This window comes from Salarias fasciatus, chromosome 13 (genome assembly GCF_902148845.1).
Source record: "Salarias fasciatus chromosome 13, fSalaFa1.1, whole genome shotgun sequence".
NCBI lineage: Eukaryota > Metazoa > Chordata > Actinopteri > Blenniiformes > Blenniidae > Salarias > Salarias fasciatus.
The window spans coordinates 13,479,839-13,507,148 of record NC_043757.1 but is presented as its reverse complement, the minus strand read 5'-3'; the positions used below and the strand labels follow the sequence as shown (position 1 = coordinate 13,507,148).

At 41.4% G+C, this 27,310-nt stretch overlaps 2 protein-coding genes across 2 annotated transcripts; one reads left to right on the top strand and one right to left on the bottom strand.

The window, feature by feature from the left end:
- Positions 1-277: 277 nt before the first annotated feature.
- On the bottom strand, positions 278-10,467 carry sft2d1 (SFT2 domain containing 1). The gene is made up of 8 exons (XM_030107213.1): positions 10,266-10,467; positions 9,582-9,668; positions 8,341-8,423; positions 6,369-6,450; positions 6,077-6,112; positions 5,919-5,977; positions 3,190-3,219; positions 278-1,024 (listed from the first exon to the last, which is right to left on the bottom strand). The coding sequence occupies exons 1-8, from the start codon at positions 10,329-10,331 to the stop codon at positions 985-987; spliced, it is 483 nt and encodes a 160-aa protein (XP_029963073.1). The 5' UTR covers positions 10,332-10,467; the 3' UTR covers positions 278-984.
- A 2,787-nt stretch (positions 10,468-13,254) lies between these two features.
- Positions 13,255-27,173, top strand: mertka (c-mer proto-oncogene tyrosine kinase a). Its single transcript, XM_030106481.1, has 19 exons — positions 13,255-13,472; positions 14,223-14,538; positions 14,617-14,717; positions 14,802-14,972; positions 18,985-19,071; positions 19,182-19,297; positions 19,376-19,565; positions 20,227-20,372; positions 23,014-23,149; positions 23,432-23,582; positions 24,082-24,170; positions 24,261-24,356; positions 24,442-24,522; positions 24,605-24,697; positions 24,803-24,921; positions 25,010-25,119; positions 25,220-25,379; positions 25,667-25,803; positions 26,349-27,173. The coding sequence occupies exons 1-19, from the start codon at positions 13,400-13,402 to the stop codon at positions 26,779-26,781; spliced, it is 2,805 nt and encodes a 934-aa protein (XP_029962341.1). The 5' UTR covers positions 13,255-13,399; the 3' UTR covers positions 26,782-27,173.
- Positions 27,174-27,310: the final 137 nt, after the last annotated feature.

The following is a 27,310-nucleotide window of genomic DNA, read 5'->3' as shown; positions in this document are numbered from 1 at the left end:
TCTTGGTCAAAGGGTGTAACGAAAAAAATAATTCTCAGCAGGATGATGTGAACATCTGTACCACAGATGGGGGTAGGTCGAGGTTATGAATCTTCCAGAGGAGGTTGTCATGACAACTGCATCCTCAAACGGTGTGGCGTCATGCCGAAGCCGTATGGAGAAGACAACGCGAGCTATACTGGGTTATTAGGTCACGTCAAAACCACAATGCTCACAGGAGCGTGATTAACTGGGCAATTGCTTCGTCTGGCAGAAAATCAGATATGGAGAAAGGAGATGCAGATTGTGAGAAGATTTAATTGAGTGAAGTCGCAGGTATTTTCAAATACACACTGAATATTGACACACATAAGACAGGAGTGCTTTTCTTATATCTTCAATGAGAGAGAAAAAAAAGAAGAAGAAGCTGTAGACAGTATGTATCTCAGTGCAATATCAGTGAAGCAGTAACTTGCCAAAGGGAAAATAATCACATAAAAACATGGAATAGCATCTGGAAAATGTTTTTTATACATCAGTGCCTCATGAACAGACAGAAAATAGAAACAAAGCTTTAATGATGCTTGAGTGTATGAAACCAGACCATCAAAAAAAAAAAAAAAAGGAAAAAAGTGAAACTGTTTAAAATATAATATGTACTTGGTCGTTTGTGTATAAAGGTACATATCCCAAACTTGAATCCCTGCAATCAAATGGCTTAAAAATCATCAGGAAAATATAGCAATCTCTTTAAATATATTAGGCATCAAAGGCACTCGTCATTCTGATATTAAAAGCAAAAGACAGAGAATGTTGTTGTTGATCCAAATATAGCTGATATAGCTCTTTTAGCTATACCTGACAGGCAAGAATTCACAGTATGAAATAGCCATACCAAAGTATTTAGAGATCCAGGGTGTGTATTGATGTTTACTTTACAAAATCACCACTCTTGCAGTTTGTGTATTAGGACCAGTCTTCAAGGAAATTCTGGGGTCATGAGATTTAACTGAGACAGGTTGTGAAGCACTTCATCACAGCATCCCTGTAGGGAAAAAACAAAACATGTTTAACAGTCATCTTTACTAACAACAAAGGAAGAAAGAATGAATAAATACATATTAATAAATGTTGCTTCTATAAAGACAAAAAAAGAACAAAATCCGGTCATGTACATGAAATCAAAAGTGACCAAAAAGGACTGGAGCATTCTTTGTTACGGCGATCTGGGTGGGGCTCGTCATGAATAAGTGAGTGTGTTTTGACGGGGAAGCGCCACGTTTAGAGAGAGGGGGCTCGCTTCCTCCAGGTACCGAGTTGAAGGATGATGCAACGCCAGCCACCGTCGCCATGGCAACTGTGGATGGCTGCCTACTCTATTTCCCCTCGTACAGCCTGCTTTGCTCTCCATCAGTGTGTTGCTATGCAGACTGCGCCTGCAGCCACAGTCAAAATTTGATGGAGGAGGTGTGAAACCCATCAAGGTTAAAAGGAGAAGGGGGGGGGGGGGGGTCATGAGGAGTCTGGGAGGGAGGAGGAGCAGGAGGTGGACAGACACTGAGAGGAGACTCGCTCCTTCTAGTTCGACCCTCGGGTCAAATCAAGAGAATTCAAAGTGGCATAATTTTGCTGCCATGTGAGGTTTTTTTTTTTTCCTTGTATAAAGAGAAGCTTGAATCTATTTTTGTATCTCTAAAATATCACTTGTCTCTTCATTTGATTAGACATCAGAGCAGCAGCAGCAGCCTTAAAGCACTGTGGGAAGTGCACATGCAGCAGGTTTTATTTTGTATCTTGCACTCCGAGCAGGAGAGGTTATAAATAGGAAACAAGGTAAAATACATTAAAGGATCAAGCGCGCCGGCCATGTGGTGTTGTGACTGGCCAGGTATCACAGTCCGTCGGGTCGGCGACGGGGAGAGGAAGGAGTACAGTCTAATGCTTTTAATATGTGTCAACCAGAGGAAGTCTAATATTGGAAAATCAAAAAGATCTAATCTAAATTAAATGAAAAATGGATTAAAATAAGAAGCTTAAGAAGGCTCTGCAAAAACACGTAGACAAAGATGACAAGGAACTGATGAACAACATATAATAATTACATAAAATTAAATAGAGTCCGGAAAAAAAAAAACAGCTGTCAAATTTGTATTTCTCCACAGGAACTTGGTTTTTGGGAGGGGGGGGGGGGGGAAAAAGGTCTTTGTCTCAGCTTTGCATTTTTAGCGATCGGGGTGGGGGAGGGAGAGTCGGGGGTTTCAACAGGGCGTCTCTCAGCTGTCAGGATGGATTATAGGGTTGCCCAAACACACAAGCCCCTTAATGGGGGGTGTATGGGGGCTCTGGACTGCTCACCAAATGAAATCCGCCCCTACTTACAGCTGGACTGTCAAAACAACATCACAGACTGAGGGAAAATATTGTGGTCCATAATGGAGAAATAAAAAATGGGAGTTGTTGTTTTCATTTTTAACTTCATTTTGGGAAGAAATCTGAAAAATTACTAGTCTAGTAAACTGAAAGATTCTCCAGTTATTAAACTTTAAACTGCGTACCGTCTCTAATGAAGAGCACACAAACAACCAGTGCGAGTTTGTTGTGTATCTATTAGATTTTCATTGAGCCTGTCACAATCTAATAAACATTTAACATTGTGCTTTAACCCTACACAGCTTAACATAAGCTCATTACTATCAATGTAAAAGTCTTATTGGAGATGGAAATGTTTTGGTAAATCTGCCTTAGAAAGCATTAGTCCATAAGAAAATGGTTTTAGTTTGATAATATGGACAAAGCAGGGGACATCAGGGGGCTCAGGCACAGACGAGTGTCAAACAACAAGCTGCCACTTGATTGACACTGAGAGCTCACACTCATCACGGGGGGGGATTACGGCCATATGGAGGCAAATAGTGGCAAGGGGGTAAATAAAAAAACATGTTTTCACTGAAAAGTTGCACGTTGTGATCCTGCTGCTTTGCCGTGTGTATCGTCATGTCCGCTGCTGAGCGCACGGAGGTCTAGCAGAGGGCTGAAAACGGACTCTGGGCTCATTTTGGCAGAGAGCGCATATCCAGCGGTTAATCAAGCGAAAGCTAAATTTCAACAGACAGACTGCAGTAAGAGAAACATCCAGCTGAACTAAACAAGAAGAAATGAGCATTACACTACAGTACGGTTGTAAAAGATGATACGAGTGTGACGTCTTACCTGGCGAATGGAATGTAAGAAATGCTATACCTGAAAGAGAAAGATATTGGCAATAATTAGCTCAGTTTGGTCATTCTCAAGATATTGATTGTACAGTAATAGTGAAGGTTAAATCTGTCTGAAATAGTTGCAGTTGGAATCCTATTTAAAGCATCGCAACTACAGAAAATGGAGTTGTGAAGAGATCATTGTCATCCCTTCAGCTGGACTCTTGGTAACTTTGATAGCGTTTGTCAGTCCATCAATCATTTCTAAAAGTGTCATTTTTAAGATTTCGAGAGGTTCGACCATTAAAGCCAACAACAGATATCACAGGACGGATGTGAGATCAACCACAGCATACTAGGACACATTGGATGAGCAACAAATCAAGATGTAAAATTTGCACTGAAATGATTCATTAAATGCGGCACTGATGCGATTTTGTAATTACTCAGACGGGATTAGCGAACTGCAACTGTAATTCAAGAGGTTAATCACCATCTTTACACTTGTAATTCTGGACAGATTGGGAGAGCAAACACCAAAATTAGCAAACAAACGTAAATAATTACTGTCAAAGCTCCTCCTGAAACGCCCCTGAATATATTTGGACGACGTGAGGAATCTGTACAGCTTGTGAATGATTAATTAGAGCACGGGGCTGAGCATGATGGGAAATCCCCTTCTGCCTTGTTGGGCAAACCAGTAACAGACAAAGTGGCAGATTGTGGAATGAATGCATGGAGCTTATGAACTCTCTGTAAGGAAGTTACACAATAACTACGAGTGCCGTTTTGCTTTTATACTTGCGCCTGGCGGCGGATGGCGTCCGGGTTCAGTGTCGGACGGTCACCTGACGGACTGGACTTCGCCCGCCTCCGCGTGGGTCAGCGGCAACGTCTGATTACAGAGCCTCCCTCGCACAGACGTCTGACTGCCTGCGTGGGAGCCGCGCCGCGCCCCCGGTCTTTTAAGAATGGATGTGCGACTTGCGGTTGCCATGGCGATGCCTTTGAGAGCGCAGGCGGAGCGGAAATGAACGCGCTAAATGTAGGTGCGAGAGCAGCACGGGTTGTGAGGCTGACACAGTTCTGCTCGGCGATGCGCCGAGGCGGCTCATTTCCCCCCCGAGAGGCTGCGGCGCTGCGTCTCCACGCAGTCGCACGCTGAAAAGCTTTTGTTAGTACTGTGGAAATATGTTGGAACTGATGAACGTACAACTGCTGTCATGGCAATACAAGTCACACACACATACCCACACACATGTGTGTAATGGGGTTAAGCTTCACCACAGCAGCGGTGAGACTTAACCCCGCTGACCTTGAAGTGGTCAAATTATAAAGACAACTGGCCTCTTTACTATACCTCTGCTTTTCTCAATTAGAGAGACTGTAGGGCCACATTTTAAATTAATTATCAGTCTGAACACAAGTAACTATGACTTATAACAGAAATTAAATTGACAGTCACTAGAATTACAGCCTCATGGTTGCATGTACCTACTGATTAGCAAAGTCACAATGGGAATTAATTCCTGCTCAGGCAATAATAGAATATACAGTGAAGACGGTGAGGAAATGTTTAGGTGTATGAGGTATTGAAATTACAGAGGTAGAGGCTTCATTTAAAAAGAAAAAGCAGAGTGTCACAATTCTTTTTAGCCTCCGAAACCTAACCAGGTAATTCTGATGAGGAGTGAAGAAGTGTGTCAAGGTTATTCCCACAAATGGGAATAAGCTCGATCGCAGTCACCATGACCTTCGACTGCAATAATCCGATGACTCCATCACGGGGTGCGTGTGAACATTTTTAGCAACTATGAGCACATTCCTCAACGTATTAATTTGAATACTGGATTCACTAATAAAGTTCAAGTGAAATTAGTTAATCTAAACACTGAGATCTGATCAGTTGATGTTTCAGCGTGGGGCAGTGGCATGTGAGCCACATCTGAAGGAATTCCTTCAAGTTATTCAGGAGATTAAAAATTAACGAGAACAAGGTGAACAGACAAGCTGGAAACGGCTATCAGCGATTAAAGATACGTGTGAAGTTTCAGCCAACAACAGCACGAAACCTGGTGATGTTATACTTTAAATGTGGGAAAAGAACAAGTAAGTCAGCGCCGGTCGTCAGTTTAAACTGACAGTGTCATGCTGGAGAACCATTCTGCATTCTCATGTGACCGTTCAGCTGTGACATTAGTTTTAAACACTGCAGGTGGAAACACCAGACAGTCTTTCTCTGCCAAACTGGCTCATGTAGGTCCAGACAGGCCGTCTGACTCGGATCCTGGCACAGCCTCTTTCTTTACCAGCCACAAATATACTGACCTACTATGAAGGCTGGCGGCCGGCCGGCCAGAGTCAGTACAACGCCGCTGAGTCACTTCTTACTCCACACAGATGCCACCATCTGCCACGGAAAACTAGGGCGCATCAACTCAGTCACTTCATGCACCCCGCAAACCATCAGCACTCTCACACAGGGCGTTCTTGTGTCTGTTTAAAATGAACGGATGAAACAGCGAGGTTTGAAACGTGTCTTTCAGAAGCGGCGGCACACCGCCGCTAAGTACGCTCAAACCACCTGCCGCTTAATTCCCTCTCTTCTCACCAACACTAAACACGAGTCAGAGCAGCTGCAGCAAACCGCTCCCGTCACAGACAGACAGGTTTCTTCTGGGTTAAGAGTGAAGGACGAGTTGTTTGCCAGCCGCGCTGTGGCTGAGAAACCGCCACACTCACCATGTCATGGCCAAAAACTGCAGAATACAGAAGATGATTGCCAATCCCTTTTTATGCCACTGTAACATAAAAGAGAAATTATTGCATTAGCTGTGGGGGGGAGGAAACCCAGATGGGACAGAAAATGGTTTTGAATTTTTAAAAAGTTTCAGACTGACCCAAAACACGGCACAGAGTGTTAAAACGAGGCAGAGCTGGCAGGAGAAAAAAAAAAAAAAAAAAAAGGAACCATTATTTTCTCATATGTCAGCAGGTTAACGTTCTTTATCTTAACATAAAGAGACAAGCAGTGAAATCTACCAACAGGAAACAGATATTGAGTCACTTCCATCCTTCATGATTACAAAGTGAGAAAACTGAACGACTGAAACAACAGTGTGTGTTCCTGTATGAGCAAGATGACGATTCGCACGTCCAAAACAACAGCTCGTGCAGCACGGCCAGCATTACCAGCATAACGACGGTGGCTATCAGTCTGGTTGGTTCAAACATGCGCTTCAGCTGTTTTAAAGGTCCCATTAGGAAGCAGGTGCTTTAGAGACAAAAACAAGACAGGTTATTTTATTTAGACAGCAAATTCTCAGGACGATCTTTAGAGTCATGTCACGGTTCCCTTTAGCCACTGAACAAAACTACACACTGAATGAAATATATACATAGCTGTTGGAATATTCAGAAGCTTTAAAGGAAACTCATATGGTCATTTCTGAATATTTTTTTTAATTTTTACATCAAAATGAAAACTCAATACAGTCCATCTTAAGGCTGTCAGGTATTACCAGAACTGTGTGAGCAACCTTATCGGATTCGCCCTACAGTTATTAGAGTTGAATATTTCATGCCCAACACCACGAAGACGCATTTAGATCCTCCTACATGATGCATGTATTACGTCAGTGAATTTCGCAGCACAAAGGCTTTCCCCACTGACGGTGCGGCAGCTCTGTGCACAGCAGAGCCGAGTGGGCAGAGGGAGGCTGAGGAGCGTCACATCTGTTAGATGAGACACACCAGAGTACTCCGCACTGACGCAGGCTCCCGCTGAGAGTGGTCAATATTTTCTTCTTCTGATGCTCAAATGTGACAGAGACACTAATAATATCCACACATGATTCTTTTTTTTTTTTTTTTTTTTTGATCAGGAGGAAGGAAATCTGCCAGCTACAGAGAAGCCAAGTTTTTTTTTTTTTTTTTGACAGACAGGCTAATAAGCTATTGGAAATTTAAAATAAGGATATTTTCCAGTTAATTTTACAATAAATTCAAAGGAGGCAAATTAATGGTTAAAAATGTATCAAATGAAACCGACAATTATCAACCAGAAAACAGCTAAAGTCATCACCCCATACTGGATGTGACTCATCGTCATGACTGTACTTCAACTATTTCATCACACGTCTTGTTTCTGCAGATAATAAGAAGTTTAAGCTTCTTAAAATACGACACTGTCTTGGACTGGATCATTAACGTAGCCTATGAAGAAGGTGCCCCAGTTTCTTGACACATATAAGATATACGATACCTGCAAATAGAGACTGCCCTGTCGGACAACAAAGCCCTCCTCAATGGTTTACCGTCCGTCAAAGACTCAATTACTAGATATAGAATTTGGATTATCTGCATTTAAAAAAAAAAAAAATCATATATATAATATATTTAGGTGGATTCGTCAGAGTGCCATTCTGTCAATGTACAGTTAATATCTGATAGTTAAACAAACAGGTAGTGTGCTGTCACTAACCTCTCAATGTCTAAATATGGCTCACTATCTCATCAAATCACTCCAAATTAATATAAAGCTCTGCAAAGTTAGTTACTGCGTAAAAAAAGATCACACTGAAACTCTTTCAGAGTTATTCTAACCACTCACTGTTAGATGACCTGCTTTGCCAGATAATTTCATTGCTATTGAATTTTTCCTCTGTAATAACTTTTTTGTACACGGAGCAATTAACAGCTTTTACAACTAAAAACTACAATTTTATTATAAATCCTAACAACTGAAAGACTGACAATATCCGTGACCTAACTAATAACGCAGGTAAAAATTTGTCTGAATAATAATAAAAAAATATTAATATTTTGTCTAGCACAGCTATTCTGGAAAAAAAAGCATTATCTAGATTTACTGTCTGATTACTGCTTCAGTGCAGGGGTTCTCAAAGTGTGGCCCCTCAACTTAAAGCACACTGTGCCCACCCAGTGCCCACAACTTAGATAACACCAGAAGTTTGTCGTAAATCAAGTGGAAATTTAAGGTTGAATGTCAGACTTCCAAATGTTTTTAACAGTAAAAGATATGGTCAAAAAGGTTTTTTTGGGATCCACATGCAAAACACTTAAAACAAATCTCTTAAGCTACTTAAAATCATTAAAACATTTACTTCAAAGTTTCAAAATGTAGAATATTTATAGGTCTTACCTGGCAAGTGCTGCAACATTGCCAAGAGTGTAAAAGACGGCGAAAAGGCTGAGACCTTTGGGAAGGAACAGTAGCGCTGTGCCCTGGTGGAAAAGCAAAACATTTTGTCATCTGCACAAAATAATGTCAACACACTTCAAACAAGTCATGAAACAATGAAAAATGTGTGCAAATGGGTAAAATAATCCAGCAACTAATCAAAATACAGAGCATGAATCCATGTCTTTAAAGGTTGAGTATAACAGTAGAATATTTGGCTCCTCCTAGTGGCACCACATGTTACACACACTGTGGCCATTGAATAAATTAATATTTTGTCACTATTAAGTGCAGAAGGTTGGAGCTCAAGGGTGTAAACAAAGGATGTATCTAGTAGTTTCTCAAAATGCTTCCCCTTTTCAGAAAGTTTTGATCAGGTCTGAAGTTCATGAGGACCTATGGAGAAACACCATGCAAATCCATATGTCTTCATAACAGGAACTGTTTTAGAATTTATAATTACATCTTTAAGTTTGACAGCTCTGTATTATCCCAAGAGGTTGCACAGGGCCAGTTTACACAGCATGAAAAAAACACAGCACACGGAAAATGGACGGAGCAACCAATAACTTCACATACATATGGATGTGTTAGGGACGTACAGTCTTTTCATGGTATTGTTGTCTGCATGCAAGCATCTAAAGGCATCTCTAAAACTGCTGTGGGTCTGTTTCATTTTGTCTGTTCTTTGATGGACTGTTGACCCAACCAGTCTGTACCCTGTGTTTCCACTATTGTCTGACAAATATTTGACATTTAAATGGTATAGTTTCTCTTGCTCTCGCTCTCTCTCTCTCACACACACACACACACACACACACACACACACACACACACACACACACACACACACACACAAACAGAAGTTGCGTTTGAGGGAAGTGTGTGAATTACTGTGGCAGTTACAAAGTGCTGCATTGTTTGTCATGACGGAGTGTGAGCAGCTGCAAAAACCCCTCCTCTCCACTTCAACACAAAACAAAAACAGATTATCTTTGAGTATCTGCTTTACAATTAAGACAGAAGATGAATATGATTGATCTTAATGGCACAGAGTCACACAGTAAAGAAATGGCATGTGGGGAAATATACCTTGGTCCATATCTAATTGCATCTGCAGTTACATTTGCTCTGCATTTTTCTACATTACTCTTTGGAGTACGAAGCCAGACACAACATGAAAGCTGCCCTTTCATACTCACGAGAATCGAACACAGGACGCCTGAAGCAAAGCATATGAAAAACCATTTCACCCTGGTGCTGAAACTGAGAGTGCTGGAATCGAGGACCTGGTGGGAACAATAGGAGGATGTCACAACACATGTCTAATGACCTGCAGAGACCCACGGCCTTCAACACAGAAGATAAACTGCTACAGTGTGAAGCACAAGCAACACACAGCACTGACATGTACCAAAGGCAAAGAAAATGAAAAGGAACCATGCATATCTATAAGTGAAATCTGCACAGTCAGAACAGAGTAACAACTATCAACATGTAATTTAAAAAAAAAAAAAACAGGATTTTGAGTTCCTGGCTAACTTACCCCATTTCCTCCTCATTGCAGAAGCGTGGAAAGAGTGTCAATACAAGAAATAATTCATTACAGGGAAACAGTCAGGAGAGGAAAACGACCACTGTCTTTAAACGGGATTTAGAATAACACGAATTGCACTGAAGCGAGTCAACCATTTAGGAAAAGCTAGTTACAAAGCTAACGTTAACTAGCACGCTTAGCAGGCTAACTCACGCGTAGCCCCACCGAGGCTGACTGAAATGGGCAACACAACAAAAGGTGTGTTTTTTTTTTATCCTGATATGTAGGTCAGATACCTCCACAAAGTGTCAGCATTAACTACGCACACTGCCATACAGCCGTCTGTTACCTGTGCTGTCAGGCCCAGCTCTTCATTCTCCTCTCGGCCGCTGAGCACACGACGAAGCTTGTCCATTGCTACAAGCCAGCTGCTCAGCAACAAAACGGACGTCCAGATTTTTTTTCTGTCCGATTTGTACGAGAGCTGTCGAAGCCAACAAATTCCTGAAGTTTGACTTCCTGTAAGTTGCTTTCCGTCTGTGCTGCCTCCGCGTACTGTCGGAAATAAGGAAGTTACGCAACATTTGCGAGCCTTCCGGGTTTTTTTAAAATCAGTGAGTTGGTATCTATGCAAAAAAAAAAAAAATGTAAATTTGCACTTTATGTTGATCTAGAAAATAATCTTAACATCTTTCATTTTTATTTAATTTTTTTTGTTAAAATAAATTATTAGTAAGCCATATCTTTATTGTTTCCGTGGCTTTGTCGCCACCAAGTGGTGACATTTGAGTATTACAGTGGAAGTTGTTTACTCGCTTACTCTCCCTTTGCTTCGCATAGCAGGCTTATGAACACACTGGGGTTTGTTTTGACACCTTTGCCTGAATTGTTTTGCAGTCTAATAATCCCTGAAAAACTAAAGAATCTTTCCTTGTTTGTCACATTTAAGTAAAAAGGCAATTAAAAGTGCTTTATATGAAGCAATGACAACAGAGACAAGAAAAAGAAATAAAAGAATAACTATAAAAAAAAAACTAACAATAAAGATTTAAATGATCACTAAACTATAAAAGTGTACAAAAAGAACATAGTGCACACTTTAAAATAGCTAACAATCGGAGCAATCCTGAAGTTTTCTGGAAAATTATTCAGAATATTTGGTGCTGGGTTTTTTTTTTTTTTGGTCCAGTTTCCTCCCACAGTCCAAAAACATGCACGTGACGTTAACTGATGACTCTGAAATACCCCATGCATGAATGTGAGTAATTGTCTGTCTCTGTGCTTGCCCTGTGATGGGTTGGCGTCCTGCCAGGGTGTACCCCACCATCACCCATTGTTACCTGGTTACAGCATGCCATAACCCTGTAATGATGCTATAGATGGTGGATGGAACAATTATTGAAAAGAAAAGAAAAGAAAGCAATAAGATACAACAGCAGAATAAAAATAACTCTGAAAAACCCATTAAAAATGTGTTTAGGCGGGAGGTCGGTAGGGAGATCGGCAACTTTATTTTCAAGTCACATATGTTTGTATCTGCAAATGTATCACAGACACGATGTGAACTGCAGTTTGAGCAAGTTTAAAGTTATTGTATGTTTGTTACTATGTCTGCTGTTTCAGTTCGTCCTAAGAATGGTAGGTCTGGGTAAATCAACAGCAGTGCTCTGTAAAATGCTGCTACTGAGTTAACAGGCAGAGTGTGGCATGTGTCTGGTTCCCATATGGGTGGAGCAAAAATACCAGGCTTGTCTTCACTTCAGCTCTGCCTCAAGCCTTTTTATTTACCCAGCTGACAGTTCCATCCTAACACTAATTTTTAAAGCGATGACGTGAATCTTAAGGGTGTCCTGCATTACCATTAGTCAGCAGTCTTGTAGCAGAATTTCGTTTTAAGTGGAGTTTTTTTTTTCATTTTGATGAATACGACTATAAAGAGTTGCTGTAGAAGATAATGGAAGCATAAATGATGCATCCAGATGTAAGTAAAACAAGTCAAAGAAATGTGTGATTGGTAGATTATCTCTTTGTTGAAATAAATATCATGGAACCCTTGACTGTTCTCCTTTTACATAATGACAGTGTTTATAAGGAACAGGTTAGTGAGATGAACAGTGGAACTTGCCCTGTTGTGTGCCTGTGAAACATTTGCCAATCTCTTAACAGCTTATACCATCTTTATATGAAGCTAAAATGTGGCATCTGAACTACAAGTAGAGTTGGAATCTTCAGCTGCTGATTATAGGATGAGTTGAAAAGAGTACTGAAAACTTGTAATCAGGGAAAACCATGTTAAAGTGCTCCTGATAAAAAGTACATCTGTAAATGCTGCATACAAAGTATTATTTTTCAGGGAATAGTTTTCTTATCTTTGGATATTGAGTTGTGAGCTGAGGTGAGGGAGGCAGGCTACAGTTTGGAGGTGAAAGGTTAAGAATCACCTGTGAGTCACCTGAGCAAGGCTCTCAGCTGTTCACAGTAGGCGTAGGCAAGGTTAACTACAGTATAAAGATGGTATAACTGTAAAGATATGAAGGCATACATGTATATGAAGTTTGTCTTTGTTTGAAAGAAAAAGTTTCAACAAGTTTCCAGAAAAAGTATGGTGTAATCAAACTACACTATTCTACACAAGTGTAAATAAAACATTGTCTTTATCAATAAATAGATGCAAAGAGCATGTCAATTGAGTTTTCAGCTTATGATTTAAAGTAGTGGATTTCTTGGTGTGAACTGTACCTTCATCTGTTTAAATTACACATCGAATGACTGAACCACCCAAATCATAATCCCTTCTCAATAAGCCTGAATTACCGTGAGCCCTGCTGTTGAAGTTAAACTACTGACCTGGATGATCTCATTTCACTGCGGCTGCTTTTGATGCAATATCCAAAACTGACCACGTGGTGGTGTAGTTTAACATCTAACTCCACTTTATCATTTTTTGTCTTTAATCGCTGAATAATCAATCGATTAAAAGTGGTAGAGAGCACATTTTAAAGGGTGTCTCAGTGAACAGAAAACAGATTATACACAGCTTACGATCAATCGATCAGCATTTGTGGTATTGTATACCACAAATATGGCATTGTCATGTTTTTCCACAGTTATTTAACTAAAACAGTAAAAGTATCAAACCTGTGTTGATATTGAGCGCACATATATCGAAACGTAGCTAACACACACGCAGACGTCCAGAATGATACAATTAGACGAGGTTTCTTTGAACTTTTACACGTGCGGGTTTACTGGTTTGTTTCCAGTGTTTCCACTCGGTCCCGCCTTCACGTGGGCTCTCCGCTGTGACGTGCTGGACTTTCTTCCCTCCGGTCTCCGGTCTCACCGTACAGACGCAGCTCGTCTCTGCGGGTGATGAGGCTCACTGTCGGAGGAATTTTTTCTTTGTGCGACAATTAAAAAAAAGAAATATCAGCTTAAAGCTGAGAAGTTTCCAGACTGTTGTTGGACTCCGTGCTGCAGGTCATGGATCGGAGGTCAGCTGGAGTTTTTCTAACCGCGGCGATCTTTGCGCTTCTTGCGGAGACTCCGGTCAGCGGTAAGTTGCTTGTTTTACTGGAGGTTTTAGTTGTTGCTGTGTTTTTTTTTTCTCCTCCTGCATGATTCTAACTAGTGAATCAAAACAGAGTGAGGTGGATCTGATCTCCTCTCGGAGTCTGTAGACGTGCGGATGACAGACTGCAGCTGGAAGACATTTACATACCTGGAATAGCTCTGTATCTGTCTGGAAAACTGAGGAGAGCAGAAGGGTTTTAATGTTTACACTGAATATCTTGTTTGAATAAAGAAAGTCAAATAACACTAGTCATCTTTGATCGGAGAAAAATGTAGTCATCGTAAAACAACTGTAAAACAAGTTTAAAAATGTATTTTTTAGAAAACCAGAATATTTCAATTTATAAATATTAATAAATGTGTTGTATATAATATTTGGAAAATTTGACTGTATTAAGACTTTTACCATAGTTTTGAAAATGCATTTAAATGAATACTTAACATATATTTTTATTGTCTTATCTGGATTATTACTGCTGGAGAAGACACTGCAGCTTTACTGTTTTGATAAGTTATTTTAGTTTGAATGACAGATAGTTTCAAAAGCCAGCTTACCTGTTGAATGATGCATGGCATACTGTTATTAGACACAATGTTTTGTGGAAACTAACTTCAGACTGTTTTTCACATTGTTATTGGTAAAAGCTGTTGGGCAATGAAAAGAATAACTCTCCTGCTATTAGGTTTTTTCAATGTAAATACTAAAAACACATCATCTCCTTTCCCTAAACAGCCCAGCAGTATAGGAGACCCTTTCGCCGACCGCCCCGGACCTCAGAGCCTCTTGTAGAACCGGTTCGTGTTCCCCGGGTCTATCTGACCCCAGATCAGCTCAGGCAGCTGCATTTCAAGCCCACCATTGGCTCCATCCAGCTGTCTGAGGGTCATGAGGCCAAGCTGAACTGCTCCATTGACATCCCCGATCCCCGACTGGATCCCACCATCATCTGGGTGAAGAACGGCCAGGAGCTGGCCGCCAACGGTCAGGTGGTGGTGAACGAGCTCCGGACCGTCACGGACGGAGTCACGACTCTGCTCTCCACTGTCATGTACGAGAAACTCAAAGCTTGAGAGCGTATAGCGGGTTGAAGGCGTGTACTGATGCTTTGTGTCATGTTATTTCACAGTATTAACCGCGCGCAGAGAGTGGATGCAGGAGAGTACTGCTGCAGGCTGAGTATCAACTCTCTGACGGTGGAGTCCCAGTCCATCACTATCGAGGTGGAAGGTGAGTGTAAACATGACACCGAAGCCAAAGCCTCATCCATCACGTTGATGTGAATCATGCATACATTTGTGGATTTGTCTGCAGGCCTGCCAACATTTATCCAGCAGCCGGAAGACAAGAACGTGACGAGAGGTGCACCTTTCACTCTCCTATGCGAGGCAGTCGGACCCCCGGACCCGGTCCAGATACGCTGGCTTCGTGACGGATTCGCTAAAACTGACTTTCATAGCTCCCCCAGCACCTACCACGTATCAGGTGACACACCACACAGCTTCTCTTTCTTTGTCACTCCTCCAGCGAATGTGTGTTTCACAATTATTTACTTCACAGCAGTTCCTTCTGTCGGACTGTTCCTCTTGAGCGCTGCGATGCGTTTCTCACATTGTCTGAGAAAATGTGGGAATGTGACATGCGTCACTAGCACCTTGAATGTGCTTGAAAGATGCTGAACATACAGTTGTGGTCATCCTCTTCACAGTTTGTTCCTTTAGCAATCAGACTTGTGTGATAAACAACAACAAGTTTCTTATAGTCATCATATTATGGTTTTAAAGAGACTCTTTCAGGTTTGTTTAAAGTGCTTCTTGATTAAACTCCACTTGTGACTTGTTGTTTTTTTTAGGCACACAGATAGGAAGTGCTTTACTAGAAGGACATCTGGCTTTTATAAAAAGAAGTAGGAAAAAAACACTGCAGCTTATTCAGAAAATGAACTTTTGATTGTTGGAGTCTGTGCAGAAACATTAAAATAAAGAGGTATTGTTGGTGAGCAGCAGAGGTTGGAGTTGGTCTTACTCAGCTATCTTGGCTTTGTCTGTGGTTTCTATTCTGCCTGGCGTCTGCTGCCTCAGCAGCCGTACCTTGCTTTCCGCAGGGAGATTTGTCACTATGTGTTCTGTGTAGTGTTGAACGGTTAACTGCGGTCATTCGTGACCTGCTCCGCTGTCAGATCTGTTCTACTGGCTGTTCATAGGGCAGAGAAATATAAGTATACAACATTTCCTGTAAATCATACTGAGGCTTTATCTCAGCATGTTGAGAGAAAAGTGTGGTTTAACATGAAGATAGATGGCTCTATGTCTTGTTTCATAGTTATTAAAGATTTTTGCAGATTGTCATCGTGGTTGCTGAAAATCATAAGGTCTGCTAGGTATATTCTCTATATTCTCTGTACTATCTATATTCTCTCTGGAAGGTATATTCTCTGGACCTCAACTTTTGCACAGATTTAGATAAGTACATGTTCATTGGTAAATTTAAGAGTTGTCAGTATATGAAGTTAGTAACTTTTGACACAGAACAGAGCTGGATATTTCTCTTTTACTGCAGTCATAAGAATAAATCTACACGAACTGTGAGCTATCTGAAGTTTATACTGAACTGAAACATAATGAAGGTTCACAGGAGTGAAACAGTTCTCAATAAATTCTATTAAAATGTCAAACTTTCCTTTTGATATAGAGCTGCGGGTTCATATTTTTATTTGTCCCATGAAATGCATTGAGATTATGGCTCCCACAGTTTCCTAACATGTTTGCTGTGTCAGAAAATCCAACAGAATTAGTGAAATGATCAGATTTGAAATGCAAAAACCTTTTGATTTATGACATTTTCACTTCCAAAAATAGCAAGTTGGCGAACAAGTGGGTTGCAGTTATTCATTGATTTATCACTTATCCGTCTCTGCACTACAGTACAGCTTACATTACACTGAACTTGATAAGTTTTCCTTCTGTTTGCAGACATTAATCCTTGCAGCTCAGTCCAGCCATGAGTGTTGTTGAATTATGGATTACTCTCATTTTAAAGTGGACTCCCCCCTGACAGCCTCCCTTCCCTATAAAGCAAAACATGATCAGAAGCACAGCCTTCGCTCCACATGCTCCAACCGTTCATTTCCAGCCCACCGTAGGCTGAGCATTGCTGCTGGAGCCAAACTGCCAGAAGCCGAGGGGGTTAAAGGTTCAGAGCTGTGCTTTGGTCCAGCGTGTGCAAGGGGATGGGGGGGGGGGGGGGGGGGGGGGGGGGGGGGCCTGCACAGGGAGCCTGTGCGGGGGTTGACCCTGCGGGACAAAGACCACATTCACCAAACAGCCCACTACCGAGCAGGGAGGAGCTGGACACTGAGGCTGCAGGCTGCTCTGTTCTGGACCAAATATTAGCACAACAGACCAGTGTAAACCCACTTTTTCACCAGTTACCTAATGCACACGTTGAGTCTTGAACCCTCTCCGATTAACTAAATGTAGGACATTTGTGGGGTCAGTGGAGTGTGTTTTGTTGGTATGAGGAATTCTTTAAAGCTTCAGATTGTCTTCATCATGCACTTTTAAAATAGCATTGCTTATGATAGGTTTTAGCTTGTTGTCTAGGAAAAGAGACCTTGGTGGATGCTTGAAGGATTTCATGTGTTTTGTGTAATTGCACCTTTACTACATCATGTGCTTTCTTGCCAAGTGTCTTATGGCTGTATTTCCTCCCTGAATAGAAAATGGAAGAAATAACGTACTTTTCTGGCAGCTCAGTTAACTGGAGCAAGCAAAACCTTGTAATTAGAGGTTTGCTGGATCCACACTGCAGGACTTCTACATGATGTGGTTTGGTTATGCCACTCCAGTTGTAACTCATTTCTCATGTACCTTATGTTCTTTCTTTTTGTTTTGATGTATTTTCCGAGCAGAATGAAAGCAGAAACAACACCTATTGCCCTATCTTCATTTCCCTCTTTCTTTACCTTCATGACTTTCAAATAACCTCAGTTGTGAGCCAAGACACAAAATAGTCGTGTTTTTTTTTTTTTTGTTCCAACCACCTTATTTCGATACTCTGTGCTAAATTATAGCTTCTCAAGTCCCATCTGCTTCAAGATTTACTGGGAACATGCATGATTTTACCAGAAATACAACTAAATACATGAAACTTTTTTACAACATAATTTTAAAGCTTTTTCATGTAGCTGATTTAGCAGCAGCAAGGACATCAGGAATGTTCGAGTTGGGGGGAAATGTGCACATATTTGTGTAGAGGTGATATTCTTTTTGGATTATTTAACTCCAACATCCACTAACAAACTACATGCACTCCTTGTTTTTTTAAACACAAGCATCGAGCAGCTCAGAGTCAATAGTGTGAAGTTAAGTTAAGGTGAAGTTTCATCGCTTTTGCTCGTTTCCCTTTTACTCTTTGGTAAACTTTCTGTGGCGAAAGAAGGGGCACTTGGCACAAAAGTCCAACTTTCTCAGTTCCCACCAGACTCCATGTGTTTACGGTGAAACCTGTGGGTATATTTGCACAGCTTGGCTTGTACTATACTGACACAGCTTTGATTTTAAATGTTTTTATTGTTACGGATGGCCATTTTGCTGCATTTGTTGGTTTTCATGATTATTGACCTAAATCACTTTGAACTGTCTGACTGTTGTCATGTGCTTTCCCATTCAACTACATTTCCCTGGCCTAGATGCCAGCTTAGATTTATGTGGTCAAAGTCTGTGGCATGCACGGCACAGTAGCTTATCAAACTAATGTGATCATGTCAGTGTTTTAAATCAATTGTTTTCCATGTAAATGTGACAGATATGAGTGATTGGATTAAACCTGAAAAAAATCTCTGTCTTGGTGCAAACATATACTGGGAGGATTGAGGGGAGGTTTGATCGCTTCAAGAGGGTATAAACCGAAGCACCCTGGTTGAAGCAGGAGAAGTAATCAATCTAATAAGGTTGTGATCTTTGTCAGAATGTAAACAAAACATCCCAAGCTGGCTGCGGTCATCTCACAGTGATTGGCTTTGTGTAAAGGTTTCCGAGACTGAGACTGTGGAAAAACAGCGCACAAAGGGGACATTATTCCACAGATGTGCCAGTCCTGTTCTAGCCAGGCGGATCTGGGATCTGTTGAAAGACACAAATTGTATGTCCAGGAAAAGGGACCCCGGAAAAGGATTGTTAGCGCAGTACTTGATAGTGGAGAGGCTGTGTAAACCTAGCATGTCCTGAAGAAAAGGAGCGTATCATCCCTTAGTGTGTGTGTTTTCACTCACTGTCAGTAACTCTCACTTGTACTTTTCTGTAAAATCTATACCTTTGATATTGACAAAACATAAGGAATATTGAGAGTACGCCTTGTTGGTTTGTCTTTGAGCAGACTCAGCAGTGGAGGTTTGATTTGTCCGGGAATTCAGTGCTGTCATGACCTTGAGGCTGGGCTGTTTTCAGTTTATAGCGTACTGAAGTGCGACACTGACGCTCAAGTGTTTTACTTGCAGGTGTGGACAAATTCACTCAGTTCAGCTGTGAAGCGCACAACTCGAAGGGTGTCACCACATCCAGAGAAGCAAATGTTAACATGAAAGGTAAAGACTCATCTGTTCGGGTGCTGTGATGGTCAAACCACATTCCAGGGGATTTACATTCCCTACAAGTTGATCCTTGTTTTGGGGCTAACGCACTTTTTCTTGTGTAGCTCTTCCCGATCCGGTGTTCAACGTTACCGTGACAGGAACTCAACCCAATAAGCTGAATTTGAGTTGGAGTCACGGACATGATGGTTTCTCCCCTTTAACGAAATGTCACATCAGGGTAAGCCCCCCCGTCTGATTAAACGCCGCCGCTGTGGCACGTCCTGAGAGAGTTCACGTGTCCTCTGTCCCATGTAAGGTGAAAGAAGTGAGTCGGAGGAAAGGGGAAGTGATGACCACCAGGATTATCAACGTCACGGTCCCTCCTTTTCATTATGAAGTCGGGGGACTGCAGGCCATGACGCGGTACAACATGAGTGTTTCCTGCAGCAACGAGGTGGGGGCCTCTCCGGTCACCATGTGGATCCAGAGGAACACCACGGAGGGAGGTGCGTTGATGTGGAAGCACTTACAGAAATATCCCTTGTTTCTGATAAGCTGGGTGGAATGGGAAAATAAATCTGTCAGTCTTCAACACCGCTTTATCCTGGGTACACCCATGACAGTCCATCCCAAGGCAAACACAGACACACACACAGATTTGTTTATAACTCAGATGTGTGTTTTGTAACGACTTTCCATTCATCATTTCAGTTTTGATCTCAGAATTGCAGCACTGTGTCATTAACCTGCTTTCCCATCCACAGTCAGCTTCCTGTAAACCTCTCGGCAGTTCTAACTTGCAATGGCTGGAATTTAATTACCTCCTTCTAGCAATGCATGTTTAAGAAAATTTTGCATTCACCAAATTTTTGTTGTTTTCCTGAAGGGTCAAATAGGAAATAGGAGTGGTCTCTGAAAAAACACAAAGTTCTTGCTGGGTGGGGCTGCCCTGGATTTCCTTCCTAAAGCCACCGCAGGGGATATTTTAGTTGGAAGATCTTATTTACTCTGCCAGGAAATGACCACATGGCAAACTGTAATCAAAGATTTCAATGGCGATTCTGCCTCGGTTCGTTTTCCTTTATCATTTCATGTGAAAAAACTGGACTTTTTCATAATTGTCACTGACGTTCTAATTCTTTTTTTTATAATTTCCTGTGTTCTCAGTGCCTTCTGTTTATCCTCGAAATGTCACCGTGCAGCTGAATGAGTCATGGCTGGTGATCAGATGGAAGCCTCCCCCTGACGACAAAATAAATGGCATCCTACAAGGTTACGATGTTATTGTGAGATACGGCACACACGAGAGGAAGGTGAGCTTTTCTGCAAAATGGATAAATAAAAATTTAGCTTTTTGACCTTGATGTGATCATTTCCCACCACTTTCTTTTCCTTTTTTTTTGGTGGGGGTATTTCTTTGCATAGCCTTTCAGGATATTAACTGAAGATAAATTACACAGACACAATATACCCACTTACATTCAAACAGACTGAAAGTCAAACTTCCTAATGTTGTGTTTTATTCTGCAGCACTGGCAGTTACTTTTAGTAACAACAAATTGGTTTAATAATCAAAATACTTTAAAGACATTTTAGGGATTTATTTAAATTCCTATTTATCCTCAATTCACAGCCAAACATGACAAAAAAATGGTTGGGTCCATTAAATGTGGTTTAACAAAGTTAACAAACCTAGACAATGTAAAAAGTCTCTTTACATAATACTACCCCAAAGACAAATTACTCTAACACTTTATTTTCTTGACTTTTTCAGCAGGAAAGCAACCAAACAGAACACAGCAACTCATTTAACTTTTGATATAATCTGTAACTGTATGTAATTTAACTACATTTTATGATTAAATTATATCAAGAATGGATTTATAACTTTCTGCGAATCTCTCCTTTCTATCATCTGGAGCCAGTTTGGCCATTTTATGCTGAGCTGGCTCACTGCCGTATAATTCAGTGGTTCTGCTGACGAGTAGTTAAACAGGTAAACTAATATTTTCACTGGCTAGTGTATGTGCAATACAATTCAGGGTGTAAATAGTCATAAAAGTATCCATTATTTTAAATGTTTTGGGCACTCCAGCATGGATAAATCTTTTTAATATATTGGAAAACAATATCCTAAGTACTGTTGAATGTATTGGATAAGTAATTGATCAAAGGTGAATTGTTTCTCTGTCTACTTTATTTTCAGGTTAGTCATTTGGCTGAAGGATTAGGCTAGAATATCCTTTTGGGGCTTGTGAAGGGAAGATTTAGGCAGTGCTATTGGGCAAAATGGGATGTAAATATCTTGTAACCCCTTTTGTTTCAGGAGCAAAAGATAATCTGAGAACTCCTTTAAATAAGCACAGTTTGATTTAGGGAGATAATTGAAGCACAGATTCTCGGTCAAAAACTAAAACCTTGAATGGCACCTTCAGTAGTCCATATTGAACATACTACAAGAGACATTCATGTCATCATTTGATGAAAGGGTGAAGAATCTCAATGCTGGACCAAGTGCCCTCTTTTGTTGGAAATCAAAACATGATCACTCTGTACTTTGCGTATGTTCCACTTTAAAAGAAAATGGTGAGTTGGTATCCTGATTATAGGTGTAATGCTTTTATTTCTTCAGCTTGTGTCAACACAGACTGAAGTATGACAACTATGCAAAGAATCAGCCCTGCAGAGCGGAAAGATTTCATCCCCCCATCTCCTTCCTAGAGAACCAAGGATCATCTTCTCTCATTATTTGTGAAGACGATTTTTTTCCCCCAGTGTCTCTAAAATCAACATGACTGACAAGGGAAAAAAAAAACAATTAACGAAGTGTTCTTTATAAAAACTGTGTAAAATGCAGCGTTGATTTAAATACCACTGTCATTGTTTCCATCAGTCATGCTTGCGTCGGTGCGCTTTAGTGTTTTCTAGCACAATGGTGCGTTTCCCGTCAATGTTGTAGTTAAAGGAAGCTGAGAGTGTGAAAACTGGCCATTGGTATTTTTCGCTTTGCTGTGAGTCATCGCATAGTGAATGGAGTATGAAAACAATGGGATGTGTACCTTCGGCCCGAAAATCCTTATTCATCGTCCAGTCAGGTGTTGACGTCATCATAACGGGAGCAGCTGGAAATGTGCACAAAGGCTGCTCGGCTGCCTCTGTTCATGTGTAAATTCTTAAAGGGTAAGGTGGCGATGAGTGCTTGAAATCAGCTTTGTTTTCATGGAACGGCTTACAACTGTTAGGCGCAAACTGTTTGTTGTGCTTTAGTTGTGAAATCACATCTTGATCATCTGCTTTTAAACGTTGATTCCTGAAGTTGCTGAGACTTTAAAGTAGCAGGATGTCACACAGACAATAAGACATTAATCATAAGGTCAGCATTCCCCCGTCAGCACTTTGGCGACGCACAGCAGCGCTGGATGCTACCATGCTCTGTTGTGAAATCCAGAGCTCTGTCTGTCACATGCTCCTCTGCTTTCTGCACGAGCTCATCCAGAAACTCTGTCTCCTTCCCTTTTTATGTTGTGATTAAAGTTGCATAGGTTAGTCCTTCCTCTGCAGTTCCCCGTGATTTGGGGAGCGTTTAATTACTGTAAGTGGTGGGTTTTGGTTTTGGTTTGTTATAACTCAGCATGAAAGGAAAAATAAATAAATAAGTGGGGAGGAGAGAAAATGAGAGGAAGGACGTGACCTGCAGGAACGTTTCAGAGCTGGACACGAGGTGTTGGACAAATGCACATGATGATCCACAGCATAGTCTCAAAAAGAGAATAGCGCTAAAATAATTCTATTCTGTTTCAAAATCTGCATGTTCAACTTCGCAGCTCCAGTAAACTGCGTCACCTCTGGCACGTTTTCTACTGTCAGACTGAACACAGGCTGAGCTTCAGCACATGATTTCTGTGACTCTGCGACTCCCATTCACGCTATCTCCTCTGTTTTGTATCGTTTCAGGTCCACAGTTACACCACCATGGCCTCTGTGGCCTTGCAGGAATTCAACACGACCTACAGCGTGGAGGTGGCTGCGTGCACGCAGGCCGGGAGCGGGATGGTCAGCCCTCGAGTCTGGCTTTTCGTGCCCCCAGAAAGTAAGATGCTCCGCCGACTTACTTCTTTATCCCTTTATCTCAAACTGTATAAACATATAAACTGCCGCGTCGGCATGTAAAACGCAGCCTTGAAGTATTTTTAGCCACAGCAGCAGTAAAACCCAACTCTGTGATGAACAGCTCTTGAATGAGCTTTCTGTAGAATGACATGCAATCTGTCATATCGACAGAATGAGTAATCCCGAACATAATGTTTTGATGCGTGAATTTTCTGAATGTTTCCCCTCTCTGATCACTGTTGTCTTTTCCTTCTCGTCTCAGAATCCATTGTTTCTCCCTCATCCAGTCCAGACACGGGGGCTCCACAGTCCGTCCACATTATACTGGCTGTGGTGTGTGCCGTCAGCCTGCTGCTGCTTCTCCTCTGGGGCGCCATCTGTATACGCAACAGGACTTATAACTCTTGGCTTGGGTATGCTGATAATTACTAACAATGCCTCAGGATTGGTTATATTTTCCTTTAAATGTTTATTGCTGACTTTATTTGTGGCCTTTACTATGCTGACCTTAAGAATTCACACTGGCACCTCGCTGGTTAAATGTTTTCTTCAGTAGTAGGGCTTAACAAGCTGAAAACTTCCGGCCACTGTTCACAAATTGGCTTCAATTCCTCTTAGTCACTGTTGCCTGCGCTGGAGACCTGTGATAACTGCAGCTGGAGAGATAGGGAAGAAGCAGCTGTTAATTTTCTGAACTACTTTATCACGGCGCGTGTGAGTCACTCTCCCCAGTCAGGATATGGACAGGAATGTGTCACACGCTGCCGCTCAGGTCACAAAACACAACCTGACGTGGAACTCAGGAAAGGAACAGCTCAGTGGGCTTCCTCTCTAGCCCCTTCATTTGTATTCCCAAACTGACATCAATAAGTCGCTGACAGCACTTATTCTTTCCTCTGTCTCCCCCTGCAGGTGGATATTTGGAGATGCAGAAAAGCTGCAACCCGTCATTCAGTACACACACCAGAAATCCTACAACCGATCAGCCGTAGGAGTCACGCGTATGTTTTCTGGGTCGCTTTTTGGAAACAGCAGAAAATGCATGTGAGCTGTTGTGTAGCATTTCTAAACACCTGCTGTGACTTGTGCAGTTGGAAACCTCGGTATTAGCGATGAGCTCCGAGCCAAACTTCAGGACGTGATGGTCACCAGGACCCTGCTCTCGATAGGGAAAGTTCTTGGAGAGGGTACGTGAACAAGTCCACAGTCCCCTTTCAATAAAACACATGCTGTCTGAGGTGAGAGTGTTAATGTTTCATTATGTTTTACCAGGCGAGTTTGGTTCCGTGGTGGAGGGACATCTGAGACAAGCCGATGGCACGTCGGAGAAAGTTGCTGTGAAGACAATGAAATGTGCGTCTTGAGGTTTTAAATGCGTAAAGCCGACCTAAATGTCAATGAGAGTAGAAGTGATGTGTTGTCTCTTGTTAAACAGTGGACAGCTTCTCTCAAAAGGAGATTGAGGAGTTCCTGAACGAGGCCGCCTGCATGAAAGATTTCAACCATCCCAATGTCATCCGGCTGCTTGGTGAGAGAAACATCTGAGCTCGTTTCAGCCTCGCTTTAGCTGATCTCGTAGCTCTTTCTTCTTATAAACATCCTTGCGTTTCTTGTCTGTGCTCGTTCCCTTCAGGTGTCTGTTTGGAGGTGGGCTCAGGGAGCTTTCCGAAGCCCATGGTCATCCTACCATTCATGAAATATGGAGATCTGCACAGCTTCCTGATCCGCTCACGGCTGGGGGAGAGCCCTGTGGTAAGATTCACTTTACATGTACTTTAAAAGAAATATAATCACACTGAATGCTCTTTTCAAAACTGAATTTTGTTTTTGTTTTCTACAGTTCTTGCCCACTCAGACTCTCCTGAAGTTCATGGTTGACATTGCGTTGGGGATGGAATATCTCAGTGGTCGTAATTTCCTCCATCGTGACCTCGCAGCTCGCAACTGCATGTAGGTGGCTTCTGGTGTTGAAGGATTAAAGTTTACAGTTTGTTTTCTTTAATTTTCTTTAACACATGGTGTATTGTTTGCATCCTTTCTTCTCCTCCAGGCTGCGAGACGACATGACGGTGTGCGTCGCTGACTTTGGCTTATCCAAAAAGATCTACAGTGGAGATTATTACCGCCAAGGCAGAATTGCCAAAATGCCAGTGAAGTGGATTGCGGTGGAAAGTCTGGCTGACCGAGTTTTTACTGTAAAAAGTGATGTGGTAAGTGAGGAGTGTATTTCATGTGTAGTGACGAAAAGAAGAACTGACCCTTTCTTCACACTCGATTTGTCATCTTGTTACTTTCTGTTGCGTTTCAGAACTTGTATTTATTACTAAAGTATTCACTATGCAGCCTTTTTTTTTACTGGAACAAGATCATTTTATTCTTTTTAATGACTCATTTTAGTGTTTGTCTTGTGTTTGATAGCAGAGGTTAAACTAGTCTGCAGTGCGAGGTGAATGTTTTCCACAAGCGAAAGTTGAAGTTGTTATTGTGTGTCCTGCAGTGGGCATTTGGCGTTACCATGTGGGAAATAGCCACACGCGGCATGACGCCTTACCCAGGGGTGCAGAACCATGAGATTTATGACCACCTTGTTGAAGGACACAGGCTCAAGCAGCCCGCAGACTGTTTGGATGAACTGTGAGTGTTATTTCTTTCTTCTTGGGACAAATATTTGGCTGTGTGCTAGATAGTTGTATGGAAGTGAAGACAGGCTGTTCAACAATTTAATCAAACCTTTTTATGTTTATCCACAATTTACAAGAACTTGATGTCAAGTCAAAATAATAGAAGAAAACGAACGTAAAATGTTTTTCTTGTATTGCTTTGGGACATCTGTATCAAATATAGTAAAAACAAAACACTGGAGTTGTGGTTTGATTCAATCCGTCTTCAAAATGGTTGGAAATCTACATTTTGATGGTTTTAAAGTGTGAACAAACACCATTATGTGTCATTTATTTAAGAGGTCAGTTCAATAGAACTGAAAGAAATTTCAGAAATTGTTAGCGTTAAAAAATCCTTCAGTTAAATGAAAACTTTTCTGGTCTTTTGTAAAGAGTTGAAACACTATTAGTTGGTGGGAAGAAGTATTGAAAATTGAACGAGGTGTGTTATTTTTAAGCTCCAATAAAGTGAATATGGTTTAGTAATTAAGTTGTGTTCTCCCTGACCTGTTGTTTTAGGTATGAGATCATGTACAGCTGTTGGAGAGCAGATCCACTGGACCGACCTCTGTTTCCCCAGCTCCGTGAAATGCTGGAGAAGATCTCAGAAAAGCTTCCGGAGTCAACCAGCAAGGACGATATCATTTATATCAACACCAGTTTTCCTGAAGAGGACCCTGATGGTGATAATCCTGTGTGTGGCTCCACCCCTTCCTGCAGCCATCAGGCTGCTGATAACACAGTGGTTACTGCAGATGTTCACGGGAGCCTGGAAGAGGAGGACAACGAGGACAGTGATCGTTACGTGGTCGTCATCTCTTCTGATGCTTCCTTGAGATCTGCTCGAGTGGACACTCCTCTTTTGTCGAGTGATTCTTTAGGCCAAGCAAATGAAGACACAAATCCGTCAACAGCGGATCACAGCTCAAGTGACACTTCGCGCCTGCTATAGCCACCGGTAACCGGCAAATAAAACTGTGATAAACTCCTTGCCATGGTTTAGCAGTACTAATCCTTTTGCCTCATTGCACTGGGAGCACCTTTGCATCTCCTGTTGTGGACTTTCCAGAGTATTATTCTATAGCCAGTCTATGCTTTACATGGCCAGTTTGAATATCAGTGTAAGAAATATTATGCATGTGTCATGTTCATGCACTTGTTCTATAAGCTTGAGACACACTGAACTGTGAAATTGTTTACTGTAATGGAGTCCTTTTTTTCCTCTGTAAATACTGTAATGTACAGAAATGGATGGAATGAATTATTTGTGTCAAATATAAATGATTTATTGAATGTTTTCCAGTCATATACTGTATGTTAAACTGGTACATTTGACCAAAACCACATGGAAGTTACGGGTGATTTTTGTATAGTTTTGTTTTTGTTTTGTTTGTTTGTTTTTTTTTGTTAAGGAAAAATTCCTTTACTAAAACTGTTCCTTGAACTGAAACCATCCATAGGATCCCACAGACACAAAGCCA